General features: G+C 55.1%; 1 protein-coding gene across 1 annotated transcript; it reads right to left on the bottom strand.

Moving 5' to 3' along the window:
• Positions 1 to 245: 245 nt before the first annotated feature.
• On the bottom strand, positions 246 to 27,602 carry PLEKHM2 (pleckstrin homology and RUN domain containing M2). Its single transcript, XM_075721645.1, has 20 exons — positions 27,543 to 27,602; positions 14,340 to 14,446; positions 14,075 to 14,184; positions 13,034 to 13,133; positions 12,396 to 12,483; positions 11,716 to 11,902; positions 9,556 to 9,615; positions 6,639 to 6,873; positions 4,683 to 5,462; positions 4,352 to 4,421; positions 4,174 to 4,264; positions 3,802 to 3,866; positions 3,361 to 3,449; positions 2,669 to 2,801; positions 2,391 to 2,581; positions 2,026 to 2,091; positions 1,366 to 1,525; positions 959 to 1,138; positions 758 to 874; positions 246 to 383 (listed from the first exon to the last, which is right to left on the bottom strand). The coding sequence occupies exons 1-20, from the start codon at positions 27,600 to 27,602 to the stop codon at positions 246 to 248; spliced, it is 3,027 nt and encodes a 1,008-aa protein (XP_075577760.1).
• Positions 27,603 to 27,604: the final 2 nt, after the last annotated feature.

The following is a 27,604-nucleotide window of genomic DNA, read 5'->3' as shown; positions in this document are numbered from 1 at the left end:
GGAAAGCGGGCGAGCTCGGCCTCGCCTCCAGCGTGGTGAAGCGTCTGGTTGCTCCCCAAAACACGCCGGACATCGCCGACGTGCTGGGGACGGAGCGCGGGATCCACGCCTGCAGACACGTTCTGGGTGGGGGACCGAGCGATGGCAGGAGGGTTTGGGGTGCCAGCCGGCTGCAGGGCAGCCAGATACAGTCCCTGCTCCCCAAAAATGGGCCCCTGTCAGCCGTCCTTCCCCCCGGGCCAGGGTTAACACCAGGGGTCCCGCTCCGCTCGCCCGCGGCAGAGGCTGTCGCTGCGCTGCCAGGCGCTGTCGATGAGGCTCTGAGCGTCTTCGCATTTCTTCTTGACGGCGGCGTCCAGAATGGCCTTGTGCAGGAGGTCGACCTGAAACGCGCGTGCGGGGCGGTCAGGAGGGGAACGAACGACAGCCGCTTCTCCCCCTTGTTGTAAAACCACCTCAAAAACAGACGGGGAAGTCGCCTGTGTCATAAATATGAGTGATGGAGGGTGACGGGGCTGACCCAGGTTCCTCCCCGCTCCCCTGGATGCTCACGGCCCACCTTGCAGGGGACTCAAGTTCTGGATCCCGCATCCCACAGTTACATGGACACGGAGGAGCTCCGTGGCTCTCCTGCCCTTCGTGGGAAAGCCGGGTTCACCCTGCAGGGAAAAATTCACCCACTCCTTCCTCGGAGGGTGCCGGCCCCGCTCGCCCTTCCTTGCTGGAGGAAGGGCGTGACGCAGCCGTGCACGCTCACCTGGTAGATGTTTCTCCACGCGGCGTTCAGCGCCGAGAGGAACCTCTCCAGTTCTGTAGTGCAACTAAAATAGAGGACCCAGGGAGGCAGGAACTGCTTGCGGTCCTGAGCAAACTCCTAAACGTCAAGAGAGAGGCCGGGCGTTATCACCGCAGTCTTTGCCCAGCCCTGGGCCGCCCGGCCCCGAAGCGCCGTGCTCACCAAGATACAGTACTCCTTGCCAGCCTCCGTGGAGATGGCCGTGATGTCCATCAGCTCCACGGTGCCGAGCGAGCGGAAGAAGCTTGTCTGGCAGTCCTCGTGGCAGGTGAAAGCCTTCTCATCCGTCAGCACAAGGCAGCAGGGGATGCAAGGTGTAGGGGCAACACCCTGGGGGATCACCTGCACGGGGTGGGGAAAGGGGGGGGTTAAAATCTGGCACGAAGGAGCCCTATCTCCATGGGGTGCCCCTTGGGGGAGCCCTCCCAGCTGGGGAGAAAACTGCCTGCTTGCATCCCTGCCAGACATCCCCGCTCCTGTCAGCAGCTCCATGCCCCAAAGGGGCTCTGGGCGAAGGAGGGGGTCGATGCACCCATGTTTGGGAGGGGGGGGGCCTGTCCCCGGCTCACCCCTTTGGAGACAGCCTGGCAGAAGTACTGCATCCAGTCCGCCATGTCTTCCTCGTTCTCGGCGCTCAGCTCCAGGGAGGGCCGGTCCGTCAGGATCACCTGGAAGGAGTGGGGCCGGTCGGTGGTGTTGGAGCGCCGGCATCCCCCGCACTGCTCGCCGCTGGGAGAGAGGGGGGAGGATGGAGATCAGCGGGACCAACCGGCCAGCGCTAGCCTGAAAACAGCCTCCGTCCACCCTCCCTGCGCTGCACGTCACCCCTTTCCCCCACAAGCACTCGTTTCCCCATCCGTGACATCCCCTGTGGCGGCTCCAAGGACGCCCTCCGTCTCTACTCGTCGCGGTAGAGCTGGAGTTGAGCACGGGGGGTTTGTGGAGGCCGCCCAGCGTGGCTCTTGGAGGGGTCAGCCCTTCAGAGGCCAATTCCCCATCCGAAGGCGGGCTTGGCACGCAAAAAAAACAGGAGAAAATGAGCTCGTCTCCAGCTACACGCACCGGAGCCAAAGCAAAGGGGCATGAGTACCCAGCCAGGAGCAAGCAGGGAGTCCTGCGACACGGACTAGATCATGGTTTGCCCTGAAACAACTCCCTGAACATCCCAAGAAGTTCCTGATCCCCAGATCCCTGTGGAATCCGGGCGCCACATCCTGCCAGCCGCTTACCCCATGTTGATGGAGAGCAGAGGGGTGACGTCCGTGCGGTCCGGGTACTGGTACAAGATCCCGTTGCTGCCGTTTGGGAAGATGAGAGAGGTGGTAAACCAGAGTCGGCTCGGCTCCGGCAACTGCACAAACACCCTCTGCCTTCAGTCCTGCAGCCACTCCTGCCCTGCCCTCCACCCACACAGTCCCGTGGGGTTGCGTTCCTGCTGCTGGGCAGCCACAGCTGGTGGCTTTAGCCTCCCAGGTGACAAGATGGGTCCCCCCTCTCCATCTCCCAAGCAGCTCCTGGGCCACAAACTGGTCCCAGCGCCTTCTCCGACGAGCCCTGGCTGACCCCAGTCCCGACCCACGGCCCCAGCGCCCACCTGAGCACCACGAAGCAGGTTTTCCACTGCTCCTTGCCCAGGTAGGAGGTCCCCGCCTTGTAGTGCAGGATGCCGTCCTTGGTGACCACGTTTTCGGCGGAGGTGTAGCTATTGTTGGTGGGTCCCAGCGCCTCGTCCATGGGGTCTTCCCAGTGAACGAGGCCGTAGAAACGCACCACCACGTCGCAGGCCTGCGAGAATCAGGCAGAGAAGTCAACGGGAGGGAGCCTCCCCGAGCCTCCGCCACGTGTAGCGATGGCCACGATATCCAAACTCACCTCACACTTGGACTCCTGGGCCACAAACTTGGCGAGTGCCAGTTTCTCCATGGTGGCATCTGTGAGGATACTGGGGTACGGGGGCTCCCGGCACCCTTTGATCATGGCTGACTTCAAGGAGACCAGGAAGAACCTGAGAGGAAGACGGAGATTTCTGATGAGGCCAGGGCAAACAGCCCCCTCATCTCCCTCATGCGCTCTCATGCCGAAGGGGCTTCCCTTCAACGTGGGCCTCTGGTCTTCCAGACCAAAGGGTCTCGAAATCAACCTACAGACCAAAGGCGATGGGGGTTGCAAAGTCTGAGCTCCAGGAAGGAGACGGGCGAGACTGGGAGATAGACACCCATCCTCACACAGATGCCAGTACAACCATCCAGGCCCTACAGAGGTCACCTCCCCGAGCTGACAACACGCAGAGAAACCCGGGGACGTGCCTTGAAACTCAAGACCTCATCCCTACTCATCCCAAGTGATGCAAAAGACACGCAGTCTGCATCGCCCAGTGCCTGCAGGGTTTAGCCGGTGGCATCAAACCAAACCCCAAACCCCCTCCGGTCACAGGGCTTTGTCGTGAAGGGCTGTCACCGGAGTCTCTTGCGTTCCCCAAGTCACGCCAGGAGTCCAAGGTGATGGCCAGAAGTCCCGTACCCCGGGAGGAAAGCACCACGGTTTGGCGCCCGGTCCCTGCTTACTCGGTGAGAGCCACGTCCGCGGTGTCGAGCAGGAACTGCTTCCTCCGATTGGTGCACACCAGGGTCACCGTCTGCTGATCCAGCCCAACCTGTGCCACGTACGAGTGGTTAGGGAAGCCAGGCAGGGGACAAGGGGTGGCAAAGCAGGGCTGAACCTGGCTTCTGGCCCCAAGGGAGAAGGTCAGCGGTCGCTCTGCTGCCCATGCGAAGATACGAGCAAGCTGGGCACCCGCAGAGGCAGCATTTGAGAGGGGATGACTTCTAACTTTCCCAGTCTCAAAGATTCACTAGCCAAAATTCTCCCTGGGGACAGAGCGCTCCACAGAAACACCCCACCCTAATGGGTACCTGACGCCCCTGCAGCTGGAGAGGCGAGGACCGACCCCCCTGCTCGCCTCCTGCTCCCCCCAGGAGGTCGGACCCAACCCAGGCTGCACTCACCGAAATGTAGTCCAGCTCATTATAGGAAACGGCCTCCTCCACCATGTACGGCTTCTCCGCTGCCCCTGGCACAGACACAAAGAGCCACATGAAAGGGGGGCAAAGGACCCCAGCGCTGCCTGGATCTGGACCTGCAAACCCAGCCGTGTCCCAGGCAGCACAGAGCCGCGGGGCACGTGTCTCAGGGCTTCCTGGGGGACAAGTCAACCTGAGCTCCCTACTGTGACTGCTGCTGTTCTGGGGGACGTGAGGGAACTGGCAGGAGCTGGCAGTGAAGGTAGTGAGCTGTGGTGCCCTAATTTATGGACAAGCCACGGATCAAGGAAGCCTCCCTCCCTGCCACTGAGCACAGAGGCTGTTGGGACGGGATACCTTTCCGGATCAGGTACACGTAGCAATCTGTCAGCAGGACGTAGATCAGCTGCAGGTTCCCCTCCATGTGCCCGGTGCTCATTCGGATCATCTGTGCGGAGAGAAAAGAGCTCTCAGCCCGTGGCCGATGCAGACACAGAGCCTGTCCTTCGTGGGAGATCGATGGTGACCACCTTACCCTGAACAACTGTTCCTCGTTCTCCCGAAAGACGTGGATCATCAGCAGGAGGAGATGGTTGTTATCCACCCTGTGAAGAGACAGTAGAGGATGGACATAGACGTGGGGCTGGGTGAGTCCAAGAAGGACAATCCCCTTCCTTATTGAACTTGTCCATGATTTGGGCACCTGTTGATCCCCCAACACCTTCTCCTCCTGACCCCTCGTGCCTCATCTTCATCCTGGAGAAGGATGGGCTTTGCCCCCCAAACCGAGGACAAAGGGAAAAGTGACAGCTTGAGCTCAAGGTTGTTTGGAAGATGCTCTCCCTGCTGAGCAAACCCAGCCTCACCTGAACTCGGAGGGATGGGTCAGCTCCGAAGGGCTGCCCTGCCCTTCATCCACACCGGAGTCCTCGGCGCTGCTCGGGGAAGGGCTGGGCTGCTCCTTCTTCGGCTCTTGGAGAGCCTGGGGGTTGGCGGTTTCTGTCTGGCCAGTTTGGGGTTCATCGCTCACCCCTACAGACTCCTCTACTGCCCCAACTGCTTCTCCCTCTCTGCTTTCTTCTTCTTCAGGAGCCTCAGGGCTACCAGAAACATATGGCGGTTGGCCAGGCCCTGCAGCGTCATGGTGGCCACCACCTGGTGCAGCAGCGTTTGGACTCTCGACGGTAAAGCGGTAGAAGTCCATGGGGGCTGAAATCCCCTCACTAAAGTCGCCAGAGGACGATCCATCCGGGGTCTCCCCTGGCGTGCCAGTCCGAAAGGACTGCCCGGGGGGCTCGAGAGGGGCGTTCCAGCCACCGGGGTCCAGCTGCCCGTTGAGCCTGTCCATCACCTTGCTCAGCGGCTGCCCCACACTCTCCATGGATGTGTCCTTCATCTCGGGGATGCGTAAAGCCAGCTGGCCGAGGGCAGAGCGTGTGTGACCCTCTTCCTGCCCGCTCGGGCTTGGCTCGCCAGCCGGGGCAGCGGGACCGTCGTCTCTCTGCGGGTCTTCTCTGTCACTCAGCCCGTTCACGCCGCTGTCTCCGCTGGCCTGCTGGGTCTCGAGCCCTATGGGTGCAGGGGTGTTCACCGGCTCCTCAGGCTTCGCTTTCTTCTTCTTGCCTGTTTTCTTCTTCTTGGCTAACCTGCAAGGTGAGAGATCAAACAGAGATGTCACTCATCTGTGCCTGCTTAGACTTTTGCAATATAGAGAGGGGTCCTGCCCTTTCCCAGCAACCTTCCTTTGCAATTTTCCCTGTTGCAGAGAAATCCTTAGATCAAGAACATCACTCAATGTGTGGCCACATAGAGCCCCTGTCTCCATGCCAGCTGTCACAAGAAAAGTGGGGTACGGACACTGTTTCCTACCTATCCAAAAAAGAAAAGAGGCATTGGCTGCTGGACGCAGCATCTTGGGCTTCCTTTGGCTGCAAAGGGGATCACAAATGGATGCGGAGCTAAAGTGACGTGGGAGAAATCCCTGTCTGAGAGCAAGATGCTGGGAAGGGAGAAGGTTTCAAGAGGACGTAGGAACGCCGTGTCCTCAGCTGCCAGAAGAGGGAGATGCAGGCTGGAGCCTGCTCCAGCCGAACAGCACACCGGGATGCCTGCTGCGGTAGTGTTCAGGCCTCCCATGGCACCCAAACTGCTGCCAGGTCACTCTTGTTTGGGAAGCGAGGGCGGTGCTCCCCTTCCCTCCTGTCTGCTGGAGAGCAGGATGCGACGTAACCTAGCTCCCTCTGCTCCTCCCAGGAAAAGCAGGGCACGAGAACAAAGCACAGGCCTGCTGGGCTGGTTTTGGGGTGCTCCCATCCCTGGGTGTGAGCAGACGGAGCCTTGAGCTCTTTGTCTGGGTTTAAAGGCCCCGGGGGACCCCTGGGGATCTCCTCTGCAAGAGTCAAACACAGGCCAGCACGTCTGCGGAGGCATCTCCCTCAACAGGTTTAGCCACAGCTCATTGACAAACAAGAGGAAGGACGCGAGAGAAGATCCGAGACCCAGAGTTGCTGCAAACCTGCCACCAGCTGGAGAAAACCTCAAATAAAAGCTCACGGCTTCCTCTGAGCTCTCTGATACAGACTGTCAGGCAAAGGTGTTTATGTCGAGCCAGCCTGTAGCTCTACAGACCCAAGGGAGCAGCTCTGTTGACACCTACAGAGCATCAGTTGGTGTCTGGAGGTACAAAACCACTTTCTCATGATTTATAAAGGCTACACCACAGATGCTGTCTCTGTTGGGCTAGAAGGGGTGGCACATCAACAACCTCTGGTGACAGATGACACTCAGGGGCACGCTTCCAGGCCAGGCAGCTCTGTCCCTACCTGATGACCTCCAGCTCCGTGCAGCTCTCGGACTGGTCCGTTCCTTCAGGGGTGGCTTCTGCCTTCTCCTGGGAAGCTGTGTGCACCGGCGTGGTCTCGGTGGAGGACGGCGCGTCGGCTTTCTCCTCGTTGAAGGGGTTGTAGCGCTGCGTCGGGCTCTTCATGGAGGTCTTGCTGCCGTTTGGCTCCGAGGCAGTGGAGCGTGGGCAGCTGAGCGTGTCCGTGAGGTCTCCATCTGCAAAGACAAGAAGGGAAGAGCGGGATTAATGTTAGCTTGGGCACCTGGATCAAGTCAAATCAAGCAAAGCTGCGTGCTGGGGGCTCAGGGCACTACATGGTCACCATACTGCTGCTGATGACACCAGCCCGGGCACTGTCAGAGCGCTGTCGGACCAGCTTAGCTTCAGAGATTGCTGCAGGCAGCAGGCTCTTTGCGAGGGGGGAGAGAGAGGCCAGCGCATGACCCAGCATCGTTCTGCATTTTGCACCCGCTGCAATTTAGACAACGCCTGGAAATAACAGCTCGGTCACCCAGAAGCCAGCAGCCAGATTAAGAAGTAGAGGTAGTGTCCTTGGGAAGGAACTTGAGGGGTCTTGGGGCCACGGTGCTCCTTAGCAAGACGACAGTGAGCTAAAGAGGCTGCTTTGCCGCATTGCTGCTTCTCCCCTACAACTGGGTCTCAGGAAGATGCTCGCTCGGCTAGAGGGCAGAAACAGAGCCAGCCCGTAGAGCAGCGATCCTTACGGAGCCGGCTGCTTTCCTCCGTTTGCACGAGACACACACAGGGGGCTGGAAGTGCGGTGGAGGGGGGACACAGCATTCACCGGGGTCCGAGGACAGCAGGCTGCACAGACAGGTCCGCAGCACAACCGGCTTGGCCCGTGTTAGTCTTCAGAGGGAAAAGAAGCAGTGGAGAAGGGCTACAGGAGTCATGCTCAGAGTTATCCGTCCACAAAGTCACAGTTAAAGGAAGGTGACCCATCCCCTTCTCTTCTCCAGCACCCTTCATTTCCAAAGGCAGCTAGAAAGCTCCTGCTAGGCAGGGAGACCCCTTCTGAAGGAAACCACAGCCCTGGCAGACTGATTCGGGGGTGTAGGTTCTGAGTAGGAAAATGAAACCTCTTATAAAAATCTAATAAAGGCAGCTTTGTGACAGCCGATTTCAAAACACTGCTTTGTTCCTGCTGAAACGCCCGCCCTGCAGCGTGGAGGGTGTGAACTCTATCAAGGGAAGTAAATCGGGTAGATTTTTAATGTCTACATTAAAGGGAAAATAAAATATTTAAAAGTTATTTCAGCCCCAGGCTTCTAGCATGCATCACTAAAATGAATGTCACTTCTTTTGCCTAAACCCTGCCGCTTCTGTTGAGACAGAATAATCTTTGTCCAAAATACAGAATTTTACCCCAAATGCATTTGCTGAAAACGGGGAACTGCCCCAAATTTCTTAACCTCTTGCTCTGCGTACAAACAGCAAGGAACGCATCAGTAAGCTAACCTGGCGGCGGGTTACGATGAAAACTTTGCTACGGCCGAGGTTTGCTCAGCACACAGTAACCCCGCCCGGAGCAGCGGTGGATCACGCTGGCGCCGCTTTGCAACCGGGACCTGCGCACGGGAGCTGTGCGCACCTCCGAAAGCCGCAGGGGTCTGCCCCCAGCATTCCCTGGCTTCTCCCAGCCTGCACCCAACACCCACCATTAAGTTGCTCGCTGGGTGTTGGGTTTGGAAACGTGGTTTGTACCCTCTAGGTGTCCGCTCAAGCTTCAGGGACACATTAAACCATCTCTGTGAGCATCCCTGCACATGGGGTAAGAAAGAAGATGAGAGGGAGTGTGTTAGAGCCCAAGAGCCATCCACATGGAATTCAGGCAGAATTTCCCCAAATATTCAGGCGGTACCAGCCAAGGCAATTCGGGGCCAAGGCTCCACCCAGCTTTTAGCTGCAAAGGACAGAACATGGGTGTAATTTCCTCTGGGGGTAAAGCAGAGAGGCCTCCTACTCCCATGACATGCAAAGGATACGCAGAGGGACTGCACGTGGAGGAAGAAGAACAAGTTCCTCTAAAATAGGCATGTGCTCTTGACCGTAAAGGCCAGACATAGCTGACAAGTTGGTTTTAGAAGTGGTAAAATTAAAAAAAAAAACAACAAAAAAACGTGTAGTGACCCAAACCAAGCACAGCGATGTGCTGGATGTTGTGGTTTCAAGAGAGATGTTTTGATACAGGAGAGCAGGGTCCAAGGAAAACAAAACCTCCCAAATTAATCCCTGCATAAGGCCCAAAATTAAAGAAAACAGAATTAATTCAGCTGTTTTGCAGGGCTTTCAGGAAATCAGTGAAAGTGGATCAGTTTTTCAATCAGCACCCTGCGTGCTTTACCCCAAAGAGGAAATCTACGGCGTAAGGTCTGCTGGCACGGTCACGCTCATTTTGGACGGCCGCTGATCCCTGCCTGCCAGCTTCGCGGCGGGGGCGATTTTGCAGCTTTTCTTTTGTAACCTGGTATAAGGGCTCCTTTATCAACACAGGCCGTAACGTATCGCGCAGCCACAGAACCGCACTCAAAACTCCAGCCTCACGTCTGCTACGCCGAGCGCTGGGGCAGACACGTCTAGAAGATACGGAGGCATCATCAGAGGCAGGAAAACAACCCCCTGCTCCGGGATATACGGCCAGGTGAGCGTGCCTGCACACACCAGGAGTTGGGGAAAGCTTTGCACGTGGTCTTACAGATGAGACACACAACCTCCCACCTTGGGGGATCTTTTCCGCTCCTTTCTGCCTCTACCGAATTCCATCAAGATGCGATGGTTGCTTGTTAAAGAAATGAACCGGGGAGCATGCAGCAAGCTTCAGGTGGCAGCAATGCAGAGAGAAAAACAAAATGTTGTAACAGATGAGTATGTCCCACCTTCCCAGTCTCTGCTGGGCATGGTCTGCATTGCTGGAAAGACATCTCCAAAATCATAATCTACAAAAACGAGGGATAAAACTCAGGATTAGAAATACAAGTAGTGGGGAGGGAGGGGGGCAGGGGGGAGTGTAAAGGGGATTTGGGGAGAGAGATGGGAAAGGAATGAAATAAAACAATCTTGCACCGGTATCTGAAACGCATGAGAAAATAGGGAATGTGGATGCAAATGGAAACCAGCTGCACTAATGGTTGTTCCCGCTGGATGTTTGTGTTATGGGAGCTACAACGGGACCAGCGAAGGATGCAGGCCCCATTATGCAAGCTGCTGGAAAGCTAAACCAGAAAAACAGTCGGTGGCACGTACCTAATCAGGGACCCCCTTTGTGAACCAATCTAATTGTTCCGTGCCTCAGTTTCCCCACTTTACACTTACCTCCCATAGATACTGTGATGTTTGGCTCATTAATGTTTGCAAAGCCAGGGGTCTGATTAAAGGGAAAAACTTGTCCTCTGATCCTAAGATCCCCAGCTCCACCTACACTCCCAGGGTAGCAAGATGCTCCTGTTGAAACGACGAGCAGTGAAATAGTTATTGAAGCTAAATTCCTCCATGCCGGAGGAACAGCGGCAATGCCTGCCCTCCGGGGCTCCGACACCTCCACCGTCCTGGTCCCACAACAGGGGACGGCATTTCTACATCAGCACCAAACCCCTCTATGCATGGGGAAACTGAGACACAGATCACAACCGCTGCCCAGACACATGGAATAGCTTGCGACGATGCTAAAACCAAAATCTAGCTCCAAAATCTCCTGGATCTCTGCTCCAAACCCCTCTTTTCTTGAGCATTAAGCTTCCATCCACCAGACGGGCTGGAGAGCGTAGCCAGACCCAGGTGACACCCCTTGCCCAGTCATCAGGGACAGGCAAGTATGTCTTGCTGGCACTAAGACATGTTCTGCTGAGGGAGGAACAGGAACACAAGCCAAGGAGGTGCAGCACGCGCTGAAACGGCTGCTTATGCCAAAGCTCTGGGGACAGAGGAGCTTCCTCCTGTGACTTTTACGGCTGGGCTCCTTGTGCTGTCTCCAGCTTACTGCTGGAGGTTGGCATAAGCGAGTGCCCAAAAGCAAACCCTTTCACGCTTACGCCACAAGCGCAGAAGTTGTGGCTGAGCCCAAAACAGTGCTGTGCTTCAAAGCCTTTTGCTAAAGCCATGCCAACGCCCATCCCCGCATCTGCATCTTGTTTCCCAGGCTGTTCCTTCTCAGCATCTTTAATATCTGCAGTTTCTATCCTGCACATAAAAGGCAACTGGAGGACCCTTGCCTCAGAGGGAACCCATCCATATGCGGACTCAGTCCCGAATTCACTCCATCCAATTAACGGCATGCATCGCCCCATCTACTCCAGCATCCCCTGACCTCGCTTTGTTCAAACTGACCTCAAAAAAAGGAACAGGGCCAACATATTTTGGATTAGGAACAGCAGCAGCAGAGCTGCTCCTTCATGTGAACATGCTTCATGCAGCATAAGAGCTCCCTGCTCTGACGGGTTAAGGGGGGGAGGCAAAAGGTACGTGTCTTCTCAGTTCATCGGGAACACCACCCAGCCCTCTCTGATAGGGGTAAGGGGGTGAGTATGACAACTCATCAGGCTGCCCAAGTTAAGATGCATAAAGAGGTAAAAACAGCACCTCTGAGACCACTGGCTGCCTGTCCCTCAGACTGCAGACATGGAGAAAAGACTCTGGAAACTATTCCCCACCACCTCCAGTGTATTTGGGTCTCTGGACTGCAAAATAAGCAGTTAAAAAAGGTCCTCTGCAACCCTGCGTACCTGCTCTGAACGGGAAACCACGTTCAGATACAGACATGATTTTCACTCCATGGGGAGATTTCTCTCTTGCTAAAACACACCCCCCAGGATGGAAACGTGGCCTGAGGTGACTAGCATGGGGAGTCCTTCTTCCTGCTTAAATGCCAGCACCTCCCAAGGCAAGACGGGAGAGACTCACAGCCTAACTGCTGGGTGTCTCGCGTTGGTCTCTTCCAGCCCATCATTTGCTACCTCATTTGGCGTCTGTGCAGCAGCTCAGCCGAAGGAGGTGTGGGAGCACACCGCCCTGACCGCGCCCGTCTCCGAAAAACCACTGACCTTCACTGGATGGAGCGATGGCGCTGTCGTCCCATTCCAGGTTGGTGGAGGTGACCGAGTTGAAGGAGTTGAGGGACAGGCTGTCCGAGCCGTGCACGGAGCTGGGCAGGCGGTCTTCAAAGTCTAGCAGGTATTGAGGTTTGTAGTAATCTGGCATGTACGGGGCCAGATCCAGGTAAGGAGCGTCCTACAGAGAAGAGAGCGTGGGGTGAGCCAGGCTGTGAGTCACTGCACACAGTTATTAGCACAGTCGAAAATGGGGCTGTCCTTGAATGTCCTCTGACTGCCCACTTCTGCCGCCTTTCAGAGGAAACCCGGCAGCTCCACTGCGACACCAAGGGTTAGCCAGCGGCTTTGTGTTTACCTGGAGGGACGCCAGCATGTCGTACCGCACTTGCAGAGCTCAACTCCTTTATCCCCATCAATCTGCCCCACAGCTGGCTTCCCCTTGTTCCTCTTCCGAACGATGCAGAGGAATAACCGAGGAATAGGAATATTGTGCTGGATCTCCAAAGACCCCAGCCTAGAGCCTTTCCTAAAAGCAGCAGCTTAACATTTTCAGCTGAAGACCAACAAGAAGGTACACCCTGGACCAGGCGGCGGGACCTCTGACACCCAGAACCCCCCCTGCTCCACATACCTGCTCTCCCAGAGCCAGGACAAACAGATAAAGCACTCACCAGATCCAAGTCAAAGCGGATGAACTCCAGCCCGGACACCAGCGTTAAGAACAAGGTCAGATGATCGTGACTGCAAACCAGGGCATTCCTGCAGCATGGATAAAACAGAAGAGCTTTAGAGATGTGGGAAAGAGAAGAAATAGCTACAAGCGCCCTTCTGTTTTCTTGGTGGCGTGTCTCTGAGCTGCCACATAAACAGCCTGAGCTGTGAGCCTGCTGCTTTCCTCTTCCCAAAAGCAATGGCAGAGCTTAAGGGCAGATATGTGTGGCTCAGAGCAGTCAGGCGTCCACTATGTGCTCTCCCCAACCGAGCTACAGCCAGATTTCCAGGCATCCACTGGAGCTGAGGCCCTGGACAAGAGATCAGCAGCTTCTTGGAAAACATGGAAGAATATAAAGGGTACATCTGGGACTGGGAGTAAAAGCAGTAACTAGGAGAGATGCTTGCAGGCCCTCTTATATAGGACAGCGCATCCACATCTGTGACCTTAAAATTAATCATGCAAAACCTCTGCAAAACCCACAAGGAAAGATCAGACCCCGATCAACTGCTTGTTCCCTACTGGCAAATTAGGGCTTGCTTCTGACAAGAAGGGATGCTAACCAGTGCCCAAATGAGAACAAGGTGGGATACTCACTTGACATAGTACTTGTGCAGCAGGCTTAGGTTCTCCTGGAACAGCCTCAAATAGCTCTCCAAGGAGTTTTCGTTGAGGGCTAGGTACAGCCATGCCCGGCCTGCAAAGAAAGCAGCAGAGAGATTTATCTGTGGAGAAGCGCCTGAGAAGCGAAGCAAGCCTGGAAATAAACACAAAATCAGTTAAAACACCTCAGATCCTTCATTTGCATTTGTATCATTTCAGGGGAGCAACTGACCATGGGGGGAATCTGTGGGGAAAAATGTCATGGGAGATGAAGGGGCAGATTCGTGATTCGGAGTGGAAATAAGAGACTGCACAGTAGCCGGCTGAGAAGCAGACACACAACTGTGTCTCTCCAGTGAGATGGAAGCCCTGCTGGCATTTCCAGCAGGGATCAGGAGACAGGAGAGACAGAGGGAGAATCGCTCTAAATCAGCACAGGTGCAATTTGAGATATCACAAATTCTGGTGCAGAGACAGGTGATGGTGGAGCCTGCGCTCAGCTCCGCTCTCACCGGTACGGGGCTTGGGAGATGAAGGGCGTTGGGATAATCAGGCAGAGAGGAGGTCTCTGGGCACCGTCCTGCGTCAAAAGCAGCCTTGATGGTCCCAAACATCCGCTACCGACAACTCGCAGCAGGGGAGAAGCAGCATCGGGCAAAGAACAGCTACAGCAAGACGTTCTGGGGTGAGAGGTGATGTCTCCCATCTGCCACAAACCCGTCCCGAGAGCACGGCCCAGCAGATCGCTTTGGTTTCACGGCAGCAGAAGCAGGACTACGTCTCTGACCCAACACCCGATCCTGAGGCACGGTGCAATTATTTCTAGAGCCATCATGCGGTTATGGCAGGACTCCCACCTCCCTGGCCTGAGCAAAGCGACCCGGAGTCAGCGCAGAGCTGCCTGCTGGCTCCCTCCATCCGCCCGCAGCTCCAGCCCTCGAACATGCAGCCAGCACAACCGGCCTGGGCCTCCTGCCAGATGGCCCCAAACCAAGGTTTGCCCTCAGAGCCGGGGCAGCGTCTGCGAATACTCACTGCGTCCCAGGTTGGTGGCCACATGTTGAAGCACTTCTATCTGTTTGACAGCTTCCCGGCGGGTGAAGTGCACGACCAGCACCCAGTAGCCCGAGGAAAGATCTTGCAGGCTGGAAGAAGAAAGAAACCCAGAGGAAGGTTAAGCAAGGGCTTCGTTATCTCCATCCCAATTACTGCCTAGATGGCTTCCCCACGCTGGGGCTACACGGTAGGCAAAGCACGGTGAAAAGCATCCCCGCAGCCCACCGTCAGGCTCCACGCTTACCCGTAGAGCAGAGCATGGTCCAGATGTTCGCAGAGCCGCTGCAGGACCTTGTCATGGTTTCTGATGGCCGGCGTCTCGTCTTCACAGGCAGCGAAGTAGCTCTGCAGCTGCGAAAAGAAGAGATGGGATGGCTGAAACGCCCTTCTACAGCCCACTGAGGACGCAGATGGAGATGCCAACACACTCACAACCGGCATTAAATACCTTTTTTAAATCTCTCAGCTCGCTAAACCGTGACGCAGGTTACTTACAGGGTGTAGCAATTGGTTTAAGAGTACCCTAAAGGTAGTAACTCGTAGCAAGAACCTCACCCGCAAAGATTCATGCACTTCTCAGAGACATGCCAGCAGCGTGCCCGCGGCTGCACAACCAACTTCCCTGTTTGTTGAGCAGGCGGGCTGAGCTGCACAGTCTCCTCCTTTACAGCTAACACTCCAGCGGGGTTTTGGTGGTTCCACTGCAGGCAGCGCAGCCATCGCAAAGCAGTTCAGAACAGAAATAAATCAAGGCTCTGGCTCTGTTTCTATCTCTGCCATGGGTGAGTCCCCTCCTCGGTCTCAGGGTCTTGCCATGGGAAACCCTGGTTGGGGAGAGACGTTGCTTCCAGGTATAAAAGACACTCCGAGGCCAGGAGCCTCAAACTTGCAGCACGCGTGCTCTGTGCTAAATCTGTGCGAAATCTCATCGCGCTTTCGGCATCCCAGGAAGAGACAGAGGTTTTCTTGTTACAGGCAGCTCGAGTGACTGCCGCAACGCTGGGTATTGATGCCAGGCAGCTGAGAGCTGCCCCAGACTTCCAAACGCAGGCTGGTACAGATCGCCTGGCCACCCAGCAGCAGGGACTCGGAGGGTGCAGAGGGCAGCGCAGATACAGACGGAGGCACGTGCGTATGGGACAAAGGCAGCTCAATTAATCCCGAGTCGTTTCCTTCTGCTGGGGCGAGGCTACATCGCTACCACGCATCACGTCATGTAGCTGCCGCTCTCTCAAAAATCAGGACGGCTTGACTCATCCTCGGTTAACTCGCTCGCAGCTGCAAAGTTAGCTCTAAAGTCAGCGCTGGCCCTGCGCTCTGCTGACAACAGCCCTCGGAGGCTCGACACAGCGTAAATGGCTTTTCTGCTTCTGCAAGACCTGTTAGAAATCCTAGAAATCCCCTTACACCCAAATCCTAAATCCCTTCCCAACTGACCCACCGGCCTCCTCTTGACCCTGGAGCTTACAGATCTATTTAGGCCCCCGTCTTGCACATACTTGGCATTCAGGCAGGGAGATTACTCACCCAGGATGTAATCCCAGCCGTATATGCCACATTTATTTGCTCCGGCTGGTGACAAGTGAGCACGGTTCAGCTGAGCCACGACAACGCATCACCTGTACGTACATTATTTTGGTGACCCGATACGTCTTTGCCAAACCTCACCCGTTAGATGGTAGATTTAAAAACCCCAAACTTGATGGTATTGTGCTTGTCGAGTCTGACCTGTCCCCAGAAACTGGTTTCTCCTCCTGAATTATTATTAGAGCCAGAGAAGCGCCTTTAGAAAAATCATCCGGTCTCAATGTAAAAGTTATCAGGGGGACAGAGAACACCCCACAGCACCTGGGGAACTGTTCCCAACAACCCTCTTAAAAACATGAATTTATCGAGCTCCAACACCTTCCTGGCTTGAAGACCTTGACTCTCTCTGGAGCTCTTAAGATGGGAGAGCCAGGCGTGTTCCTGCACGGAGCAGGTCCCAGCCCTTACGTGGGAAAGAACTGCTGAGCTGGAATAATCGCAGCCAAATTCCCTCGTCCGATTGCACAGCGCAGTTCAGCCTGTCCCTGTCCCGTCTCGTCCAGAAGGTAAATCCCCTGGGGAAGGAAACACGTGATAACGTTTTGCTTGCAGAGCCACCTGTGGGTGCTCCGGCGATGCACAGAATTTTTCACAACACCCAGGTGAGACCTGAAGCATTTCAGCTCAGCAGCTCTTACCCCTTTTTGGGAGGAAGCTGTCCCAGAAGACTTACACTATTAATAGGCAGCCCAGACCCAAGCAGGGAGAAGAATGCCCTAAAATCCCACTATTCAAGAGCTATTTCAGGAGCTACCTGCAGCCAGTGTTTTAAGCTCACTCCTGCAGCGAGGACACTAGAGGAAGAAACAAAGTCGTCATTTAGAGCCGTATCTCTCTGGCAATGGACAGATGGAGCCACAGGAGATGTTCTCCAAAAGCGGACTGGAGCTCACTAAAATATCCCATTTTTGGGGAAACTGAGGCAGGAAGCAAAGCCCCTACTATATGGGACGTGAGGCAGGATTTGAAGGCAGAAATTCCTGACTTGTCCCAACCAAGCCATTGCCTCTGCAGAGAGCTGGGGTACCCTCGGAGGAGGGTTCCTGTCCTGGGTGTTTCTGCAGGCTCTGTGCTGGCTTGAGGAAATGCAGCTGCGGGGGGCGGCTAGGGGGAAACAAAAATAAATCAGGCACTCCGTTAGCTTACCACTAAAAACAAGGAGCCACGCAGCCAGCTCTGCGGGGAGGTCGTCTCGGAGGGAACTTGGAGCCTGTCTGTGCCACTGACTGGAGGAATTCCCCATGACAGAGAGACTCCAAGCCTGGGCAGTGAAAGAGATGAGCAAATAGAAGCATTTCCTCTTTTTTTCTTTCCTTCCTTCTCCAAAAATAATTTAATCTTTGCTACAGTCCTTCCTGCAGCCAGTTCACAGATCCCAACCCTCTCCGTTGCTTCACAGACCGACCTGCTCCCATCATCAGAGGATGCAAACCGTTAGCAAACGCTGGTTGTCTCATCTGAGCACCTCTGAACATCGAGAAGCACCAGGGAATTTCTGAAAAACAGATCTCTCTTCCGCAGAAAAGCCAAATCCTCCCCCCATGAAGGGATCTAGGTTTTGAAGGACTTGTTCTGCGTTATATTAAGGCTTGGTGTTACTTTTAGCTGCTCTGCAAGGAGCACGCAGCCTCCTGCCCCGCACAACGCAGCTACCCCTGCATCGCACCCCCTTCCTGGGGACGCTGCTGGAAAACCCAGCCCCATAGCCATGTCCAGAGCAAACCTATCCCAAAACGCTCAACTCTGCCCCTCTGCAACGTCAGGAGCCAGAGGATGAGCTGGTGTGACTGTGCTTTGCTCAGAGTCATGGGGTCAGGCCAGCCCTGTGCATGTGGGACCTTGCAAGGGGGAAACGCATGCTCAGCAGTTTTGGATTTGGATTCGGGCGCTCTGAGTCACAGCATTTTAGAAGCTGCCAGTCACAGGGAAGTGCACCAAGGGCTCGCTCCTACTCGCAGGCACAAAGATGTGCCGCCAAATCCCTGGATGGTGCTACGTCAAGGGCTGGTGCCGTTTCCAGCATCCCTCCAAAATAAACGGGGCCAATGGCTTACAGCCCCGAGCGAAGGAGGCGCATGGCTTGCCAGAGCACAACAAGCCCCAGAAAGAGATCGGCAGAAGAGATCAGGTCAATCCTTACCGTGCTACCACGTTTCCAAGGAGGAAACAAGACAGAACAAGCCTTGGGATCTCCTGGGTGGAGTTATCCCTGCAGCAACGATGGCGAAAGGCTGCGACTTGCAAAAGCTGATGGGGAGGTGTTTTCGGCTTGGGAAGAAGGGTGAAGACACACATGGAAGAAAGGTACAACAAAATAGCTTTCCCAGTTGGGGAACAAAATCCAGTTGCATCATTTCCCAAAGCTGGCCCACTCCAAGATCCACCTTGCCCAAAATCCCTAGGAATTAAGACTTCAAGCATCTTGGGGCAGGGGCACAGACCATGGACGGTCCCAGCATCCGACCTCGATCGTGCAGCACAGGCGGGAGTGATGCGGCACTGCCCTGAAAAAATGGTATTTATATGGGGTGTTTACTTCTCTCCTGTAAATCGCTATAAAACACAAATGAATAATTTGAAACCAACCTCTCCCTAATCACGGCGTGGCAGACAGACCTGTTTGGGAGGTGGTGACAAAACTTTATGAAGCATCCACAAAGCAGCTCGCTGACATACCTGGGCAGCGAGCCAGGCCGGAGCCGGGGAATATCAGGAAGGAGGCAAGCAATAAGGTTAAAAAGCATTAATCAAAAGCGACATTGGTCATCCCTGGGTTTTCCAGAGAGACGCTCTTCCCCTTGTCTCCTCTGCGCTCCAAAACCAGACAGAAGGGTTGAAGGCTGGCTCAGACAGAGGACTCGTGTGGGGCACGGCGAACACCTCGAGCCCTGACCCAGGGCTATTTATAGACATTCCTGTGGCCAAAATAAGCACCGTCAGCATGCAGAAGGCATCCCCGCCGTTCACCGAGACCACTCTGCAGCCCCAACTGGGTCCGAGCACCGGTGTCACGACAGCGTGGGACAAAACCTGCTTCGGTGAACTGGTTACAAAAGCCCAAACACTCGAGGCTGGCGAGTTAAACACACTTGAGAAGAAAGCAGAGCAGAAGGGCGTTTGTCCACAGGGGACAGAGAACCGGTTTGCACTGAGGGGAGCATGGGGTTTGCGCTCCTAACGATCACACCTCGTCCCCATTGAGGAGAAAGTGGATTTAATTGCTGTTTATCAATCACGAGTTGATTTTTTTTTTTCCCGCAGTGATACACCACACCCCACTCTGGTGGACACGAGAAAGGATATTCCTTGCACAATTTTACAGCCTACTAATTGCACCCGTTCACAATGAGCGTGAAGCTCTCCAGGCCTATTTGCAGAACTCCTGTGTTGCAAGAGATGCCAAAAAACAATCAGGCAGCCACAATGTAAAGTCCATTCTCCAAATCTAATTATTCTTGGGGCTCTCCTTTGAAATCTCTCCAGGATTTCTACAACCTTATTGAAATACTGAAATACGGTCTCCTGACCTGTTCATGGCTGGCCACAACCCAGCCGAGTCTCCATCTCTCCTCTGTAAATCTGGCCCGCAGATGTTTCCCTAGGAGCTTTCCAAGACCAAGTTCATTTCCCTTGTTCTGCTTGGTATTTCCCTGGCAGGACAAACATGGCGAAAGAAAAGCAAACAGCCCAGTCGGGCACCCATTGCACTCCTCCGGCTCCCTAACCACGGCTCTCGCTGCACGGGAAAGGCGAGAGGTGCTTGGAAACCCGCTTTCCCACCCACAGCACACGGACTGGCAAGGGCTTTTCCCCAGCTGCAGGAATGCAAACAAAAGCAGTACCACAAAGCAGCAAGCAGACAGCCAAAACATAACAAAAACTGCAGCAGCCTTTTTTCTGCCTCAATTCCTGTCCTCTCACCATCTTCCCCAGCGGCTGGAAAGACACCTTCTCCAAGCTATCACGTAGGTTATTTTCTTTGAGGGCCATATTTTGTGAGTGATCCAGACAGGCAGCTGGAGATGCAAACCCTTGGCTAGACCCAAAACCCTTCCCAAGCCTGCTCCCAGCACCTGCTTTTCCACCACGCTGCACGACTGGACAACGATGGTGGCACGTTACCTACCGTACTGCACAGCCGGAATAACCCTCTGCAGCAAGAGCAAATCTGTATGGTTTCCTGTGAACACAGCCTGCAAAGCTGTCTAACAACGTGGTCAAAAAAACGCTGATTAAGAAGCAAGCTCTGGGTCTTGGCACTCAGTCTGGGGCTGCACCCGGAGCTGAGCACCCTTAGGAGCAAGCCTGGAGCCCCAGGGAGCACCAAAAAAAGGTGGCAGGTGACCGACCTTGTCCCAGGTGAGCGATGGCAGCTCAACCCCAAGGGAAGAGGCAATGGGAAGGGACAGGACAGACACATAAGAACCGGCACTCTCATACCTGCTCAGGGGAATAGAGACATTCAGTGGCAAATGGGTAAAGAGGAGGCTGAACTACTCTGCCTGGAAAACTCCCAGTCTTCCACACCACCCATAAAAGCAGGCTGAATTTCAAGGCGGGGTGTTATTCTCGTACATTTGTATAACACAAAGCCCCAAAACTTCACCTCTAGCAAGATGTTTTGCGTATAAGATCTGACTCAACATTTCTTATAACAAGCTTCCAAACCAGCACCAGCTTCAGTGCCCAACTTCCCATCCTGGACTCGGTACACCTTGCCTTGTGGCTATCCCGATGGAATACATCGGCACGCTCAGAGCATCAGCACATTGAAGGCATCGCAAGTGGAGAGAAACAGAGCATGCTTGTGACCTGCAGAGACAGGAGCCTGAAACAGGTGAAGCTGAAACGCGCAGCAAAGATGCTCCGTGGCTGGAAACGCAGAGCTTTGAAGCATTTGCAATCCAGTGCCAGCAAGGCTGTCACCTCCGGGGACACGTACGCTTGTCAGCTCCCGCACCCCCAAGGCTTTTCCAGGGCTTTCCTTCACTATTCCTGAGCAGCAAACCTCGCAGCAGGCTGGACCTGTGCATGGCTCAGCCAAGGACAGGATTTTTTTCTAGTGGTGACACCTTGCAAGTCGCAGGGAGCATCCTGTTCCTCTGTTGCAGTGAGCAGAGCGCACGGAGCAGGGGATGGGCACGGAGCTGGCTGCTTGTGGAATGGGATTCCCTGCGCTCACTGAAGGCAGACAGAAAGGTCACATGCTCGGCACAACAGAAAAAACAGATTCCATGGGAAGGAAAAAACAAATCTGGTTGGTAAACACACCAAAACAAGCGAGCGCAGGGTGCTTGTGCCCTGCAAGTCTTGGTAACGGTGCTGCTCTCCCAGAGAGCTGCTGCTTACTCACACGCTGGCTTTGAATCTCTCCGCATTGACCAAGTCTCTGGCTCGCAGTTATTTTGGTTTCTCCTCTTGGACCAGAACATCAGAAGCAGGGAAAGCTGAAATCGCTCAACAGCCACTGAAATTATGCAATCGGAGGCAGAGAGGCTCAGAGGCATTGCTTCAGCTCCTTGTACAAAACCCACTGCTGCAATTCATCCTCCTAAACCAACTGCTCTCCCAGAAAAACGCTTTACGTTAGTGGTAGGAGAACAAACGGGATTTTTTTCTCCCCAAAATGCTATCATAGCCTTGTCCACCAGCAGATCCAGAGCTGGTTTTGAGAAACACCTCCTCTGGGTATAAAGAGACAAACATCAGTTTAGGTACCCGCAGAATCTAATCCCCTTCCAACTGCGGATGATGAACCTCGAATCATCACCAGGCCTGTGTCAGGATGCAGCATTAGGAGTTTCAAAAGAGATGAACCTTGAAATATTCAAGTAAGGCTGCAGTCTCAGCAGAACCACAGCAAACGGCTTTGTGCGCTCATCAAACAGTGGCAAAGCCCTTAGAGGACCACCAAAATACCCAGCGTTGGAGCTGCAAGCACTGGCAGACGTCTTAAAGCACCTGAGAGACCCTTGTGTCTTCACAGCCGACTTAGGAGCTCCATGAGATTGCTGCTAGCTTCAGCCATGGGCTTCTGGTCTGGCAAACCCGGTACACACAGCGAAGGGGCTTGCCAGGACTGCCAAGGGGAGCGGCGTGCATGTACCGACATCGATCCCTGCTGCGTGCTCCCCACAGCAACAGCGGATGTGGCCTGGAGCAAACATGAGCGAGAGGAAATACCCCGGCAGAGATAACAACCCCTGTGGTCTTAGAGCCAGCAAGGTGCCCCTCAACGAGAAGCAGAAGGCAAGTCACTATTTGGCTATTTGCACATCTCCAGAGTTGCTACCTCTGTGTCATGGCGGCTGGGCTAAATAAATCCACCCAGCCAGAGATGAGCATGTTCCTTACATGATTTGAGGAGGGATGATCAGGTCCAGTGCTACTTGCTCCTCTCCAGGACGTGGGCGCACTAAGCCATCCCCAAATCTACCCTCCCTCGCCGTGCAGGAGAAGCAGAGATGCTGCAAGGCAGAGCTCAGGGAGCCTGGGGGACTGCAAAGGCATTTCAATGGTACAGGGCTGAAAATCTGATCCGGAGACAAGCAAAAAAGGCACAGTATTAATTCACTGTGGGGGAAGTAGAAACCTTCCCAAAGTCATGCATAAAAAGAGCAGAGCCAGAGCTTCTGGCAAAAACTCCTGCAACATTGGCAAAAAACATCACTCCACCTGACTGACAGGCACCCAGGATCAGCTGCTCTACAGTTCATGGGAAAGGGTGTCCTTCCAAGTCAGTAGGAAAGCCTGAAAAACAGAGAAGAGCCCCAAAAACAGAGAAGAGCCCCAAAATCTTGCATTCTGATCTCAAGTTTAGCTCCTGGCATTGCCAACAACGAGCACGGTTTAAGGACTTTGCATTTTCACCACCTAATCACAAGCAGGACAGCAATAAGTCTCTCCCTAACCCACTGCCACATCCAGGAGGGCACGGAAATCCAAAAAGAGAATACGAAACACCTACACTACCGGCTTCAGCATGGACCATGTCACCTGTGGTAGCTCTTAGCTACCAGGAGACGGTTGGCCAAGGATGGATATGAAGCTGTTGGCATTTCTAGCGTGCTTATCACTGCAAGAGTCCAACTGGGAGGCACCAGGAGGCAGCCCTCATCCCACTGCTTCTAGGAGATATTACTTTGCGTGGTAGAAAACAAGCGCTTGAGCGATCAAGGGTCTGCAAACCACTGGGAGAGGACGCACAGAAAGCAGTGAATGCACACTAAGCCATAACATGCCCATCTCCAGCCTTCTGCCTCAATAAAGCCCTATTTTTTAATTTTTTTTTTAAAAAAAAGGAGGTTAAGCATCGATTGGCACAGTAATTTGTGCTGGAGCACAGCCCTCTTTGCAGAAAGCAGGGTGAGGGAGCACTGGGTGGGAAAGGGGAAAAGAAACGGTCCCAAGACAGAAGCAATGAGCTCCACAACATCACACTGTCCACGTAATCAGAGCAGAAAGCATTGCCCTCTGATTTAATTTTTATCTCCCAGGGAGGACAGAGAGGACAAGCTGTAGATGGAAAATCAACACCATGCTCACAACTTCCTTGGATGTGTGCTGGAATTGAAGCAGGGACCCAACTCGCTGAGCTCTCCCAACCTCTCCTGAAGCCACCAAGAGCAGCAGCCTCTTGACATCTCTCCAGCTGCCGGAGACAATTTATTGGGTGTCTAAATTAAGATGTTCTGCCTCTCTCTCTGCAGCTGAGGCCTCTGCAGTCAGTGGCAAAGCTACCGCTGATCTCCGAGATACAGGTGAAGTAGGTGGACAGTCCGGATCTGGCACTTGGGTATCACACAGAGAAACCCACAGGCTTGTAATTACCCTCTCCAAGCAGCCAACGCATCCCTACCTTTTCTAGCTGCACCCCATCCCTCACATATTTCTAGGAAAATAAGAGAGAAACAGTCCTGTTTGCTGAGGCTTGAGGGATTTGCTTGGAATTGAAGCACTTTTTTTTTTTTTTTTTTTTTGCTGTTGATTTGCACAGAATTTACTCGCTGCTTGTGCTCTGACCTCCCACTCCTGAAATTCAGAAGCACCCTGCAGAAACTGAAGCCACAGCCAGCTAAAGTCACAGCCACAGGTCTCCGTGGCGCAAACCCTGCCCAAGGCTGTGCTGCTGCTCGCTGCCTTCCCCATCTGAGGCAGAGGGAAGCTGACAAGCGTTTGGATGGTTTTCCCTGGGCCACTCAGTGAAAATAAGGCATTTTTTCTGCTGCTGCTACTCAAAGCCTGACATCGTAACCAGGTACCTCAGCCTTCAGTGGTCGTTTGTCCCAGTTTACCTGGTCTCGAGGTGGGGTTTAGTCCTGGCTGTCTTCCAAAATAACGCCTGACTTGCAGTCCACGGACTGCTGAGAGTCCACAAACTCCTCTTTGGGTCTGAAGCTGAGAAAAGAAAACCTATCATCATCTGGCCAAAAAGCGGTGCGGAGAGGTGTGCACATCACCGCAAACACATCCAAACCCTCCGCTCTGCAACTCAAACCTGCAACGATGGCGAAAGTAAGGAGCAAGCAACCTACACAGCTACGCAGCTTTTGAAATCAGAGGCGAGATACTTGGAAAACTCCTCCACACCACATGACACAATCCCAGCAACAAGGAGTTACTCAAGACGGACCCAGAGGTAGAGAGAGGAGGATGAACAAGAGCAGGATTTCGCAGCATGCAGCCAGGGCGTGGGAAGGGTGTAGCTGCTCCCCTAACCTACTACCTTACTCTTCCCACTAACACGGTAAAAAAGAGAAGTATCAGGGACTTGAAGTCAGACAGAAAAGCATTGGGAAAAATTATCGGCTCCATAGCTGAAGGGGAGCGATGTCCCCGAGGAAGGAGAAACTGCATCCCGGGGGCGTGCCAGCGCTGGACTTTCGCCACGTGGTTGAGTTTGGTTTCGCTGGGATGGTAGAAATCAGTCTGCCAGCCTGAAGCCTCACGTAAGTTCCTACGTTTTCCTGAGCTTTCTCGCTCTGAACTGAACAGGAAAGCAAAAGGGGCAGCACTGAAAAATCCCCAAATCCCTCTTCACCATCGGAACAGGAGTTGGCAGAGATTGAGGCAGGTCTAGGCAGAGGTGTGTCAGCAGAGCTGTAGTTGATGAGTCCTGTTCAAGTATGATAATAATTAAAATAACCACCACATTGATTTTATAGCATTTCCAACAGGGATCCCCAAGGATTTTCTGAATGCAAATAAATTATGTCCAACAAATCCTGTCTGGGAAGTAGTATATCCTTACACATATGGGGAAACTGAGGCAGCTAGGTCAGCACCGTAGAGCATCGTAACAGAGCTTGGAGCAGGCTGAACATCCACTGATTTCTGGGTAGATAAAAGATTATCCTTAATTTTTAGAGGACAGAAAGGCGAGAGACTAGAGGACAGGGTCACCCATGGAAGAAAAAGCCTGGGAGAGGTCTGCACATCCATCCTACATTCCAGATGCAATGTCAGGCCACCCCTTCCTTAATAGTGCCAGGAATTCACTCATGATGGTCTTCACAAGGCAAGTTTTCATGGATAAATCTGTGTCAGGACACATTGCAGATCCCAGGAAAACTACTCCATAAGGCAGCAGAAACCCAACAACTGGAGAAACGTCAGCGAGTCCAGAAAGCCTCCTTTCCCCCAAAACTTGGGACAAAAACTGAAACAAGACTCCCTTTACCTCCTCAAACAGAGCTTGCATTCCTTCTCAAAGATGGCCAGAATTCATGTGCACCAGGCAGGACACGTGGCCTAACCCAAAACTTCCAGCATGTCCTTACAACTCACTGCTGGGACTGCCCCACACAGACTCCAGCGTCCTGGTCCCCTCTGTGCTGGCATGCAGATGCTCCCCACCAAAGGGATGGGCTTTAAGACACACTCTCACCAGCAGAAGACACTGAGGGACAAGGAGAAATGAGTGGCAAGCAGAAGGATAGGGCGAGAGATGAGGTATGACGGCACACATCTTCAGAGCCCTCGTTTTGAGGGCACGGACCGGGGCACGGCCAACCCACAGGCAAGAACCACATGTCCTCCATGTCCACAGGGGAGATGTTTCCAGGTCCTGCCCCTCCAACCCATGCCCTCCACAGCGTACGCCTGGCTGGAGGGAGGACCTCTTGAAAGAGGATTTAAGGCTGGACTCGTCCAGATCCCCCCAGTGAACAGCCCCAGGAAAAGGGATCCACCAGGATCCCCCCAGTCCTGTCCAGAGGAGAAAGAAATCCTTTGAAAAGGGGGAATCCCAGGGGGGAACCCCAGTATATCCCAACCAGCAGAGACAGAGGTTCCTGGGGATGACCCCACACCCCCTGGGGTGCCTCTGGGGTGCCCCATGGCACCCACAAAATGATGCCTCCAACCTCACATCCCCAGCACAGGGGGTCATCCCCCTGGGACATCCCCAAACCCGCACAGAGGAATCCCTAAAGGTGTCCCCTGCCTCTGGCAGAGGGGATGGAGTGGTGTCCTTGACCCCTGTCCCAAAGAGTCCCCCCATGTCCCTGGGGTGTCCCCAGACCCCTACCCTGGGGGGCTATGGACTGTCCCCCAGCCCCACGTCTGGTGGTGGTGTGTGTCTGGGGGATCCCCAGGAATGTCCCCCAGCCCCACACCTCCGGCAGAGGTAGTCCCCAGGGACACCCCGGGGCACAGGGGTCCCCGGGGCTGTCCCCATGCCCACAGCCCTTGCACACCAGTCCCCAGGGCCGTCCCAGGGCTGTCCCCCAGGCCCACAGCCCTTGCAGAGGAGTCCCCAGGCCTGCAGCCCTTGCACAGGGGTCCCCAGGGCTGTCCCAGGGCTGTCCCCAGGCCTACAGCCCTTGCACACTGGTCCCCAGGGCTGTCCCAGGGCTGTCTCCATGCCCACAGCCCTTGCAGAGGAGTCCCCAGGCCCGCAGCCCTTGCACACCGGTCCCCAGGACTGTCCCAGGGCCGTCCCCAGGCCCACAGCCCTTGCAGAGGAGTCCCCAGGTCCGCAGCCCCTGCACAGGGGTCCCCAGGGCTGTCCCAGGGCTGTCTCCATGCCCACAGCCCTTGCAGAGGAGTCCCCAGGCCCACAGCCCTTGCACAGGGGTCCCCAGGGCTGTCCCAGAGCTGTCCCAGGGCCGTCCCCAGGCCCACAGCCCTTGCAGAGGAGTCCCCAGGTCCGCAGCCCCTGCACAGGGGTCCCCAGGGCTGTCCCAGGGCTGTCTCCAGGCCCGCAGCCCTTGCACACCGGTCCCCAGGGCCATCCCAGGGCTGTCCCCATGCCCACAGCCCCTGCACACCGGTCCCCAGGGCTGTCCCAGGGCTGTCTCCATGCCCACAGCCCTTGCAGAGGAGTCCCCAGGCCCGCAGCCCTTGCACACCGGTCCCCAGGGCTGTCCCAGGGCTGTCCCAGGGCCGTCCCCAGGCCCACAGCCCTTGCAGAGGAGTCCCCAGGCCCACAGCCCTTGCACAGGGGTCCCCAGGGCTGTCCCAGGGCCGTCCCCAGGCCCACAGCCCTTGCAGAGGAGTCCCCAGGTCCGCAGCCCCTGCACAGGGGTCCCCAGGGCTGTCCCAGGGCTGTCTCCAGGCCCGCAGCCCTTGCACACCGGTCCCCAGGGCCGTCCCAGGGCTGTCCCCATGCCCACAGCCCCTGCACACCGGTCCCCAGGGCTGTCCCAGGGCTGTCCCCAGGCCCGCAGTCCTTGCAGAGGAGTCCCCAGGCCCGCAGCCTTTGCACAGGGGTCCCCAGGGCCGTCCCAGGGCCGTCCCCAGGCCCGCAGCCCCTGCACAGGGGGTCCCCAGGGCCGTCCCCAGGCCCGCAGCCCCTGCACAGATGGGGGGGGTGTCTCCAGGGCCACCCCAGCCGCACACCGGGGCCCCCGCCGCCCACCTTCTTGACGGAGAGGGAGATGTTCTCCAGGATGCGGTCCTTCACCTCCGCCGGCTCCATGG

The sequence above is a fragment of the Pelecanus crispus genome, chromosome 15 (assembly GCF_030463565.1).
Source record: "Pelecanus crispus isolate bPelCri1 chromosome 15, bPelCri1.pri, whole genome shotgun sequence".
NCBI classification, from domain to species: domain Eukaryota; kingdom Metazoa; phylum Chordata; class Aves; order Pelecaniformes; family Pelecanidae; genus Pelecanus; species Pelecanus crispus.
Note: the sequence above shows the minus strand (reverse complement) of the source record. Positions and strands in the feature narration are given on the sequence as shown.

Coding starts and splice junctions, on each gene's coding strand:
- PLEKHM2 (XM_075721645.1), bottom strand. CDS start 27,602: ATGGAGCCGGCGGAGGTGAAGGACCGCATCCTGGAGAACATCTCCCTC. Junction 6,874..9,555: donor GCCCAGCAGAGACTGGGAAG/GTGGGACATACT, acceptor TTGTCTTTGCAG/ATGGAGACCTCACGGACACG. Junction 5,463..6,638: donor ACGGAGCTGGAGGTCATCAG/GTAGGGACAGAG, acceptor CTCACCTTGCAG/GTTAGCCAAGAAGAAGAAAA.